This window comes from Polypterus senegalus, chromosome 17 (assembly GCF_016835505.1).
Source record: "Polypterus senegalus isolate Bchr_013 chromosome 17, ASM1683550v1, whole genome shotgun sequence".
Lineage (NCBI taxonomy): Eukaryota > Metazoa > Chordata > Cladistia > Polypteriformes > Polypteridae > Polypterus > Polypterus senegalus.
In genome coordinates this window covers 90,058,921-90,071,603 of record NC_053170.1, presented here as the reverse complement: position 1 = coordinate 90,071,603, position 12,683 = coordinate 90,058,921, and the positions used below count along the sequence as shown (strand labels likewise).

Here is a 12,683-nt window from a genome sequence, read left to right as displayed (position 1 = left end):
CGGACTCTGAACACTGCGAGCCGAGCTCTTCCTGGTGATGTCAACTGAACGCCATCTCCCTTCTCTCGGCCCCCCATTTTTTCTGTGCAATGTCGTCACTGCAAATTTGATCTTGAGAAACACAGGCAGTAACACAAAGAGAGGGCGAATACCTCTTCATAGTAACGTAGATCAGCACTTAACCAAACATTTTCTAAGAGTTTGCCTCACCTTTCTCAAAGTGAAACGGTGGAGGAGCATTTACAGGAAGAGTTGTGGCCTCCCGGACATTAGATGGTGCCATCACTGGCTGGTAGCTGTTGTCATATGGACTGATGGTGGGCTCTTCAGGAGGAGGAAGGACTGCGACTGCCACGACTTCGGCCGCTTTCTGAATCCTGTTCAGGAAGGAAGCGCCTGCAGAAAGAGAGAGTCAATTCAAGATGGACAGACACACAGACCAACACAGGACGCAGGAGTGAGAGTGACACGAGCAAAAGCAAGCAAAGAAGAATTGTTAGAATAGAAAAAGAGGTATATATTTATATATTAAAAAAAAAAAAAAAGGAGAGCAACAAAGAGATACAATTAGAAAGAAAGAGGACAAAGCCAAGGCAAAGTATAATGGGGCTGTCCCCCGGCTCCAAAATGACATTCGCGCACTTCTTAGCAGTAGTGGTGGTTGTCGTCCAATACACATCAGTACATCCATACAGCCATCCAACCTGCTATATCCTAATACAGGGTCATGGGGGTCTGCTGGAGCCAATCCCAAACAGCAGGAAACAAACCCCAGGCAGGGCGCACACACACACACACACACACACACACACCAAGCACACACTAGGGACAATTTAGAATCGCCAATGCACCTAACCTGCATGTCTGTGGACTGTGGGAGGAAACCAACGCAGACACGGGGAGAACATGCAAACTCCATGAAGGGAGGACCCGGGGAGCGAACCCTGGCCTCCTAACTGCGAGGCAGCAGCACTACCACTGTGCCACCGTGCCACCCCACATCAGTACATTTTACTTCAAAAAATTTGTGACAGTCTGTGTTGTTTGCCTTTCATTAAAAACTCAAAATCAGTGTTAAAGGATAAGCAGTATTTTTCAAGTCAAAGTTGTTTCTTCACAATCATGATCTACTGTATATTAAATTTGCCACATAAAACATGCGCAGCCAGCCTGCCTTGTGTCACCAGTCCAGGTTGGCGATGGTGGTGTAATTATTTGGGGAATGTTTTCTTGGCACACTTTGGGCCTCTTAATACCAATCAATCACCACTTGAATGCCATGGCCTGTCTGGGTATTGTTGCTAACCATGTGCACAACAACTACATGACCAACACTTACCGACTGTCCAATAGCTAATTCTATCATGGTAATGTACCATGTCACAAAGCAAAAATTAGTCTCGGGCTGGTTTCATGAACATGACAAGGAGTTCAGTGTTCTTCAGTGGCCTTCTCAATCAATCATCGGGTCGGAATCCAACAGAACACCGCTAGGAAATGGCAGAACGGGAGATTGGCAGCACGAATGTGCAGAAATTACGTGATCCAATCGTGTCAACATGGAGCTGAATCTCAAAGGAATCTGTGCAACAACTTGTGGTATCCATACCATGAAGAACTGAGGCTGCTTGGAGAGCAGAAAGGCCCAGTAGTCCAGGATTGCTCCTAATAATTTGCTCAGTGAGTGTATACTCGTATTATACACACTCATTTTAAAAAGGCAATGCTTGATAGGAAACAAAAACTGAAAATTCACTATTCTCAGCCTTCCTCATAATAAATGGATATTTCTGGTGACAGTTCAGCTGGACGAATAATAAATAAATACAAAAATGTTTTATTTTAAGCCTGCTGGATCAGAGATGTTATAGCAGTGGACGCCAAGTACAAAAGCTCTAATCAAAATGAAGGTTCAAAACACAGTAGGAGGTTTAAGCAGAACATCTCTTAAAGCATGAATGAAATAGTGACAGGTCAGCTTTTACCCAAAGAGACCACATTTATAGACTGAATGGTGTCTCCTGTTGTGTCACTCGCCGTCTATTCCAGTGTGTCCATCTCCGGTCCTGGTGGGCTGCAGGTTTTCATTCTCACCCTTTTCCTAATCAGTGTTCAGTTTTCACGGCTAATTAACTCCTTTTCCCTTCATTTTAATAGCCCTGTTTTTACGGATTCAGTCCTTGGAATTGAATCTTTTCTTCATTAAATGGCAGCCAAACAGAAATGAGATATAAAGCGAGCCAATAGATGACAAGGCACACTGGGGTCTGAAATTCCAACTAATTTCACTCTAACCCGTTTCTTAATGAGAAACCGACTCTTGCTGTGAATTAGGCCCATTATTTAATTCCATAGCCTGTTGCTGCGCTCATCCTGTCACAGTAGACATCTCCAAAACCACAATGTTTTGGTGACCTGAGCAGATCAGCCTTACTGAGACACCTCTGGTCTGTTCAAAGCCCTTTAGCTGCTGTTGCACAGTTTTAAAAACCGCTCTGCTTGAGGCATATTAAGTATTTGTCTGGTTGTCCAGATAAAACACTTGCCATTTCAAACCCCAACATAGGCTCACAACAAGACCCTGAGTGAATGTTAAATGTGAGCGGGTTACGTGGATGGAACCGACAACCTTGTACTTTTTTTTTAACAGGTTAAAATAGGTCCACAGAATGAAAAGAACACACAAACCAAGGCCGACTGACAAACCCCAGTGACCAACCTTTGCTCATCTCGGCACTGTAACCAAAGCCTTGCATTCCAGAGTTGAGTCCAGAGGAAGAGCCCATCCCTAACACGGGGAAAAACAAAAAGGGGACACAAATACACAATGAGGGTCATTTTAGAACACAACTCGCAGATCACAAGATGCCAGTTACAGATGAAGAAGGTGTACCTGCTTGTGAAGATACTCTGCATGCAGGAAGTTGAGATACAGGGAAAACTGCGTCACAGAACAAGGCACTGGCCAGTTCCTGGAAGACAGCGATGCACATGTCAGTACAGCAAGTTCTCCATACGTGCAGTTCCATGTAAGAGTACAGTGATCCCTCCTTTTATCGTGGGGGTTTGTGTACCAGGACTCCCCGCGAAAGGTGTATCTCCACAAAGTAAAAACCATATGTTTAAATGGTTATTTTTATATATTTAAGCCCTTATAACTCTCCCACACTCTTATAAACATTTCCCGCACAGTTATATAGCATAAACCCTTTGTATTCTCTTAGATATTAGGTACGATTCGTTGAAATTCTGTATGTAAACACAGTTTATATACAGTAAAACTAAATTATTTTAAAAGGTACAGAGCGTCTCAGATATCACATATGTTACAGCTGTTACGATAGAAAGATCGTTTTGGAGCCATAATGAAGGGCTTGACTACGCACAAAGATAAACACAAGAGAGCACAAACGTTAACTCTTTACACAGTGAAACACGTTGATGCTGAATGAGCGAGATGAGACTTCCTGGTTAACGCAGTGCAATGTAATTCGGCGCTCCGTCGCTGAGCCAATAAGCACACAGGAATTTAACTGCGTGCTCTGATTGGGTAGCTTCTCAGCCATCTGCCAATAGCATCCCTTGCATGAAATCAACTGGGCAAACCAACTGAGGAAGCATGTACCAGAAATAAAAAGACCCATTGTCCACAGAAACTCACGAAGCAGCGAAACATCGGTGTTATATACTTAGATCTGCTTACATATAAAATCCGCGATAGAGTGAAGCCGCGAAAGTCGAAGCGCAATATAGCGAGGGATCACTGTATTTAGTTTCTTTTAAAGTCATCACCATAATATTGAATTCAAAAGATACATAGAGTGCATCCGGAAAGTATTCACAGCGCATCACTTTTTCCACATTTTGTTATGTTACAGCCTTATTCCAAAATTGAATAAATTCCTATTTTCCTCAGAATTCTACACACAACACCCCATAATGCCAACATGAAAAAAGTTTGAGGTTTTTGCAAATTTATTAAAAATAAAAAAACTGAGAAATCCCATGTACATAAGTATTCACAGCCTTCGCTCAATACTTTGTCGATGCACCATTGGCAGCAATTACAGCCTCAAGTCTTTTTGAATATGATGCCACAAGCTTGGCACACCTATCCTTGGTCAGTTTCGCCCATTCCTCTTTGCAGCACCTCTCAAGCTCCATCAGGTTGGATAGGAAGCGTCGGTGCACAGCCATTTTAAGATCTCTCCAGCGACGTTCAGTCTGATTCAAGTCTGGGCTCTGGCTGGGCCACTCAAGGACATTCACAGAGTTGTCCTGAAGCCACTCCTTTGATATCTTGGCTGTGTGCTTAGGGTCGTTAGCCTGCTCCAGAGTGCTCTTGACCTCAGACTGGGATGACGGTTCATCTTTCAGCATGACTTCATCCAGGATGTCTCTGTACATTGCTGCAGTCATCTTTCCCTTTATCCTGACTAGTCTCCCAGTTCCTGCCGCTGAAAAACATCCCCACAGCATGATGCTGCCACCACCATGCTTCACTGTAGAGATGGTATTGGCCTGGTGACAAGCGGTGCCTGATTTCCTCCAAATGTGACGCCTGGAATTCACACCAAAGAGTTCAATCTTTGTCTCATCAGACCAGAGAATTTTGTTTCTCATGGTCTGAGAGTCCTTCAGGTGCCTTTTGGCAAACTCCAGGCAGGCTGCCATGTGCCTTTACTAAGGAGTGGCTTCCGTCTGGCCACTCTACCATACAGGCCTGATTGGTGGATTGCTGCAGAGATGGTTGTCCTTCTGGAAGGTTCTCCTCTCTCCACAGAGGACCTCTGGAGCTCTGACAGTGTGACCATCGGGTTCTTGGTCACCTCCCTGACTAAGGCCTTTCACCCCCGATAGCTCAGTTTAGATGGCCGGCCAGCTCTAGGAAGAGTCCTGGTGGTTTCGAACTTCTTCCAATTATGGATGATGGAGGCCACTGTGCTCATTGGGACCTTCAAAGCAGCTGAAATGTTTCTGTAACCTTCCCTAGATTTGTGCCTCGAGACAATCCTGTCTCAGAGGTCTACAGACAATTCCTTTGACTTCATGCTTGGTTTGTGCTCTGACATGAACTGTCAACTGTCGGACCTTCTATAGACAGGTGTGTGCCTTTCCAAATCATCTCCAATCAACTGAATTTGCCACAGGTGGACTCCAATGAAGCTGCAGAAACATCTCAAGGATGATCAGGGGAAACAGGATGAACCTGAGCTCAATTTGAAGCTTCATGGCAAAGGCTGTGAATACTTATGTACATGTGCTTTCTCAATTTTTTTATTTTTAATAAATTTGCAAAAACCTCAGTAAACGTTTTTCACGTTGTCATTATGGGGTGTTGTGTATAGAATTATGAGGAAAAAAATGAATTTAATCCATTCTGGAATAAGGCTGTAACATAACAAAATGTGGAAAAAGTGATGCGCTGTGAAGACTTTCCGGATGCACTGTACATACTGTATATCCCCCAATAAGTCCTTCTTTTGACAACCTGCTTTGCAACAGTCTATTGTTAAAAACCAAAATAAATAAATTTTTCAAAAGTATATTTCTAAAAAACATGAACTGGAAAAACTTGCAGAAGCAAAAAGACGAAGGAAAAAAATAATAAACAACCACACACACCACATCTCCATTAGCAAATTTGCACTGCGGAGAACTGCCGATGATCAGCTTGAACCCACAATATTTGGTTTAGAAGCCGACTCCTCACAGCATGAGCCAATAGAAGAACTGCCACAGTTGGTGACGAGGACAGGATTATGCAGGTGGAGTGTAGCGGCGGTGCTGCACAGGAAAGGTGAGGGCCAAGAGAGAAAACTCGGCTAATGTCACCAGGAAATGCTCAGCTCACAGTGTTCAGAGGTGGTCTCTCCACCACCGAGAACAGTCCTATTAGCTCACACTGCAAGGAGACGACTTCTGTGCCAAATATTTCAGGATTGCAACTGACCTCCGGCATTTCACCACAACGCAAATCTTTTCTGTTTATAAGGTTGGAGAAACCTGCAGTCAACAGAGATGGAGTAAGTCACTTGGAAGAGTGACGAAACGTATCAAAAAAAAAACCCTATGTCCAGATGAACAGAATTATTGAGCATGAATCGAGACAATGCAGATCTTTGCACTATGATGCTTTGTGGTACAAGTCCACGGCAATACAAAGAGCACAAAAAATGGATGTATTTTATGGGAATAAGAGGACATACATTCTGTAGACAATACAACGCTCCACTGGTAGAAAGTAAGAGTGGCCACAACAAACAAAGCTAGAAAACCACAAACGGAATCAAAATATTTGGACATGGTAAAGGGTCAGAAAGACAGCTACAGCCTCCAACAACACAGAGCCCAGCGCAGTGTCTTTTGGTGTTTTTCTTGTAGGTTTGTAAACATTCCTCTGCAATGTGTTCTTTAACGATTTGGTCTCAAAAATACTCAGCATGCAGGAGTATCTATGGCTACATCATGGAATAAGGAGTACGACAAGGCCATGTGATTTTGGAATTCCACAGTCAGACACTTTTTAGAGATGCATGCCCAAAGACAATTTGATCCCCATCCTCTCCTCCAAAGTGGTCTAGTCTGTCTGCTCCATCCATTCCCATGGTTTCTCTCATTAACGCCACGCTGACAATACACAACTACAGCTGTCATTTCCTCCAGGGGACCACACAGTTTCAGCTAGAATGTCTGCATGCTTCACCGATATTGCAACCTGGATGAAGGAACACCATCTCCAGATCAACCTGGCAAAGGCCGATGATCTCGTTAGCCCAGCTCGTCTGTCTAATCAGTGCCCCATTGGTGTTCAGCTTGGCTCATTATCACTAACAGCTGCCAAGACGATACCCAACCATAGGGTGGTGTCTGATGATCAGCTGTCATTCCAGTAACAGCACATATTAAGTTCAAATCCTTGATGCTTCCCTACAAAGTAGTCAGTGGGTCTACTCCTATATATGTGAAGACACTTACAAGGTCCTTTGCTCCTTCTTGATCCACTCACGTCTGCCATTGAAAGGCGTTTGGTAATGCCATCTTTGCGTGTCATCAAATCTCACTCCAGACTCTCTTCATGTGTAGCTCCTGACTGGTGGAACGAGCTTCCCTCTTCTATTCGAAACTCTAACACCTTCAATGTGTTTAAAAAAACATTTGAAGAATCTCGTTTGGTGAATTTCTGTCTAAGTGATATTAGCTGGGAACTGTAACTAGCCTGTATTTTGTTTTGCACTCTTCACTTTTGGTGATAAATGTTGTAACCTTGTCCTGTAACACTTGTTCTCAAACAGTCCCCAGACTGGCGTTTACTTGATTATATTGACCTCTTTTGTAAGTTTCTTTGGAAAACGCAATTTGCTAAGCAAAAAAATAATAAAATAAAATAAATACATCCATTTCTATCCAGCCCAACTGACCTGTGCTGTTGACCGCACTCTCTGGTACAAGGCACTGCCGTGGATTGGATCTGGAGGACCACTGAACACTAAAGGAGAACAAAGGGAGATTTCCATTAAAGTCTACAGTGAAGACAGAAATGACAAGTGCCAGGGTACAAAGCAGTACGCCAATGTTGACCTTCAGGAAACTGCAAACGGATTAAATGAACTCTCCTGAAAAAGCCAATAAAAGTGAAAAAGGAAAAGTCTACTTTTAAACCAGTGTGCAGATTCATCCTGCCTGCACATATCTGCAGGACACAAATAAAAACAGAGCCCTGCAACTGTCACATTCAGCAGACATGCAGTGCATTAAAGTTAAATGAAGCATCTCTTTTCAAAAAGCCAGGTAATTTAGCCCCCTATTATGTAATACGTGGGGCGAGTGACCATAAAGCGGGTTCAAAACCTTCGTGCATGACCCTAAATGACTTCCCAAGCCCACCAGTGCCCAGCCCTACAGAAACACTACATGTTATTTGTAATGTGCTTTGGATTCATCATCACATTCGGGTTGAGTGACTACCCAGAGTCCACTTACACATTTAATGGAGGGTCCAACAGTCAGCTACTTTTCAATAAAAAGCGTTTTGGGTGCCACAGATCAAACTCCCAAGAATACCTTTGTGCCTTGCAGCTCTACATTTAGGGCCTTTGTTTTGGGGACACCCTTTCCAGCCACTGAATAAGTCAACGTTTAATTTTTACCAATTCAATGAAAGCAGGTATTGTTGCCCGATGGCTAAGCGGTTTGTCCTGCCAGCAAACTTCTCACAAATGACTCTCAGGGCATCAAAATGTCGAAGTATGGATTGTAAGCACGTAGAAGAAAAAAAAAAAAATGTGATTTACAAGTCACTTTACACAAAAGTGCCAGTTAACAAGTGGATTCAAAATGAACGATTATGAATGAAACAGAACTATTGCTGCCATTTCTATTATTTCATCATTATCATTATGTACAAAATAAAAAACGTCACTTATAATATTAAATGCTGGGTTTGTTTTACACTCTAGTTTTCAAAATGTCCAATGTATAGAAGCACTAATGTGTTTTTAAAGTTTACAAACGCCAAGGCAACATTACATTGCTATTCCCTCTTTACGAGGGAGTGGAATGAGACTGCAAGTCAGAGCTCTAGTGATGCAAATTCTTTTAGTAGAGTGAGCAGAGGGGTCAGGTTATTACTCAACACAAATACTCCCATTTCTGCACTTTGTTTCTCCTAGCCGTCATGTCCTCCTGTATGCTTTGATATCAGACTCTCTCCTGGTCAATCTCTGGTAATCCCCAGTACCCCATTTTCCTACATCTGCCTCCACACAATGGCACTCTGCCGTGTCATTTACAATAAATCCTTCATACAGTGCAGTCTCCTCCACATGCCCATTGCGGTTTGTCTACACAGCGTTCAGCATTATCAGCTTAACTAACTGCATGTTTCGTCATTTTGTCCATTTTTCTCTCCAGCCTTACTGTCTGATGTTGGGCTTTGTTAACAATTTTCTTTTATATCTGTGATACACCCTATGGGCAAAACTTTGTTGACACCTGACCATCACACCTATATAAGCTTGTTGGACGTGTCATTCCAAAACTCGGAGAATTAATATGGAGTTATCCCCTCTTCGCAACTACAACCACCGCCACTCTTCTTTCCAGAACAATTTACAGTTTGGGATTGTGGGAATTTGTGTCCATTCAGCCAAAGACGCATTTGCGAGGTCAGGTACAGATGCTGGATGAGAAGACCGTGCCCGCATTTGGTATTCCAATTCATCCCAAAGGTGCTCTACAGGGTTGCAATGCATCTCACTTTATTTCCTCCCATCTCTTTATGGACCTGGTTTTGTGCACAGAGACCCAGTCATACCAGAATTGCAAAAGGACCTTAGTCACACAGTTGGCCACAAAGTTGGAAATGCACAATTGCCTAAAATGTGTTTCTAAGCTGTAGCATTAACAGTACCCTTCACTGGAACCAAGGGGCCTAGACAGTACCCTCTAATTAATCACTACTCCACCAAACTTTACAGTAGGCACCATGCAGTGTTCTCTTGGCATCGGCCAAATCCAGATTCATCCATCACACTGCCAGATACTTCAAGTGTGATTCAAAACTGCAGGGCACACATCTCTCCATTGCTCCAGCGTCCAATGGTGGCATATTTTACACCACTCCAGCTGACGCCTGGCATTGCGCTTAGACTTGCATGAATCTGCGAGGCCATGGAAACTCATTTCATGAGTGCTCATAATTGGCGATTTCATAGTGCGGAATGTTAGAATTCCAAACAATGTTAAACCAGCAGTTAATGTTAAGTGCCTCACAGGGGCCAAGATTTCTGGCATAAAGGCCGCAGTGGACTGTGTTGCCGACGATGAAGTATCTACCTTATTGCTGCATGTCGGCACTAATGATATTTATTTACAGCAATCTGAAGTATTAAAGCAGAACTTCATCTCTATGCACCAAAGCTAAAACAAAATGTCGGAATTTAATTGTATCTGGTCCCTTATCAAGATTATATAGAGGATATGTGATTTATAGCAGATTGCATTCCTTTCACTGCTGGCTAGAAACCTGGTGTGCAAATAAAAGCATAGCATTTGTGAACAATTGGGATGATTTTTGGGAAAGGCCTGGATTTTTCAGAAGAGATGGTCTTCATCCTAACTGGAGGGGATCTTATGTATTATCCCAAAATATGGCAGCAAAACTGCCTGGTTGACTGATTAGAGCACCATCCAGGCCGCAGTCATGTGATCTTAAATCACAGGCTGTTCTTTATCCCACCTGTTATTTTCCTGAAGCTGTTACCCATAATCCCTGTTGTGGGGCATCCAGTAAATTTAGTCTTGATACAAACCATAAATTAATTGATAACCAAAAAATAAGGTGTATAATTAGACCAAGGGATAAAACCAGACCATCCACCAGGGCATCTGTAATAGAAATTTAATTCAAATTAAAACAAAAAATATATCAGCAGTTCAGAAAGAACCATGCAGTTTTAAATGCTGTTTATTGAACATTCGCTCTCTTGGCACTAAAGCTGTTTTGGTAAATGATATATATTAAGTACAAAATCTGATCTGTGTCTTCTTACTGAAACCTGGCTTAGTAAATGTGACACTGTTCCCCTAGCTGAGGCGTCACCAGATGGATACTCGTTCCTTCATAAGTCTAGAGATTCTGGTCGAGGAGGAGGCCTTGGAATAATTCATTGTAACAAAATGCAAATCACTCCTAAAAATTTAGGCAACTTTACATCCTTTGAGGCATTCATTTTAAATATTAAAACAGATTCCAACACAATTATAGTGCTAGTCTACAGACCACCAGGGCCATATTCATTGTTCATGACTGAATTTAGCAACCTTCTGTCTGATTTGGCTATAAATTATGATCACGTAGTTCTGATGGGGATTTTAATGTACACATTGATGTGGAAACTGACACTTTTAGCAAATGTTTTACTTATTTGTTAAATTCAGTAGGATTTTGTCAGATTGTCAAAGGTCCAACTCATAATCATAACCATACATTAGATTTAATTATAACTTACAAAGTTGAAATTCAAAATTTAAATATTACTCCATTAAATGTAGTTATTTCCGATCACTTCTTAATTACATTTGATTTAGTTCTGCCCATGCCAGCGCACTCGCAGATTAAAACAAAGACAGTGCGACATCTAGATTGTAATTCTGCTTCAAAATTTATAGATACCTTGAGTAAGTCGAGTGTAATTGTGGAAAACCATTTAGATCAGTTAACATCAAATGTAAACGTGGAAAACAATTTAGATCAGCTAATATCACATTATAATGTGACCTTGAGAGATGCTCTGGAACAAAAGTGATCAAAGCACATAGAAACTCTCCCTGGTTTAATGAAAATACTCGAGCTCCTAAATTAGAGTGTCGAAAACTGGAGCGCAGATGTCTTTCAAATTGCATGGACAGAGAGTGTTAATAAATATAAAAAAGCCCTCTTTAAAGCTCGCTCAGAATACTATTCTACATTAATAGATAGCAATAATAAAAATGCTCGGGTACTTTTAGAGCAGTGGCTAAATTAACAAATGGGAATTCAGATCAACAGTGCAAAATACCAACAGATATTAGCAGTACAGACTTTATGAACTTCTTCAATGAGAAAATTAAAAATATAAGATCCCAGATCTCAGCATCACAGTACAAACCAAATACTAGCTTAGCAGACCCTGCCACATTGCATTCAGCACTTTAGTAATTTTAATCCTGTAACTCACCAGGAAGTCTTAACTTTAATTACTAAAATGAAGCCCACTACTTGTTCCCTAGATCCAGTGCCAACAAAACTAGTAAAAGTGCAATGGATGTTCTTGCAGCCCTATTCTAACCGTTATCAATAGTTCATTACTGCATGGCACATACCTGATGCACTAAAAGTGTCAGTCATTAAACCTTTACTTAAAAAGTCAGACCTAGACCCACACATACTAAATAACTATAGGCCTATTTCAAATTTACCATTTCTCTCTAAAATACTAGAGAAAGTAGTCGCCAGTCAGCTTCAGTCACACCTTACGCATTACAATTTATTTGAGAAATTCCAGTCTGGCTTTCGCACTGGTCATAGTACAGAAACGGCACTAACACGGGTTGTAAATGACATTCTGATATCCTCTGATGAAGGAAATTCCACTGTAATTATGTTGTTGGACTTAAGTGCAGCATTTGACACCATTGACCATTCTATTTTACTGCACAGGCTAGAAAGCGATGTTGGGCTTACAGGCCCGTGCTCGCTTGGTTCAGTTCTTATTTATCAAATCGATTCCAGTATGTACAGAAATGTGCTGACAGTACTCCATCATTATACACAGAAGTTCAATATGGTGTCCGCAGGGCTCAGTACTGGGACCTTTACTGTTTTCACTTTACATGCTTCCACTGGGATCTCTCATTAGGAAACATAATGTTAATTTTCACTGTATGCAGATGACACCCAGTTATACCTTTCATTTAAATCAAATGAAGTTTCTCCGATGTTGTCTTTAATTAGTTGTGTTAGTGAATTAAAGGAATGGATGAATGAGAACTACTTGTCTTTAAATACAGATAAAACAGAGATGTTAATTGTTGGAGGGAATGGCGCTGATCACAGCAATATTTTGTCGTCTTTTAACTCAGTTGGAATCCCAATTAATTTTACTGAATCAGCCCGCAATCTAGGAGTTATCTTTGACTCT

The 12,683-nt window shown here is 41.7% G+C and overlaps 1 protein-coding gene across 1 annotated transcript in view; it reads right to left on the bottom strand.

Annotated features, from left to right (window-relative positions):
* tepsin (TEPSIN adaptor related protein complex 4 accessory protein) overlaps nt 1–12,683 on the bottom strand; it is a 46,900-nt gene that overhangs the window by 16,500 nt on the left and 17,717 nt on the right. Inside the window, exons 5-8 of the mRNA XM_039739391.1 lie at nt 7,422–7,489; nt 2,894–2,972; nt 2,720–2,788; nt 211–396 (exon numbers count right to left, since the gene is read on the bottom strand). Coding sequence (XP_039595325.1) covers nt 211–396; nt 2,720–2,788; nt 2,894–2,972; nt 7,422–7,489 — 402 coding nt within the window. The remainder of the gene's footprint in view (nt 1–210; nt 397–2,719; nt 2,789–2,893; nt 2,973–7,421; nt 7,490–12,683) is intronic.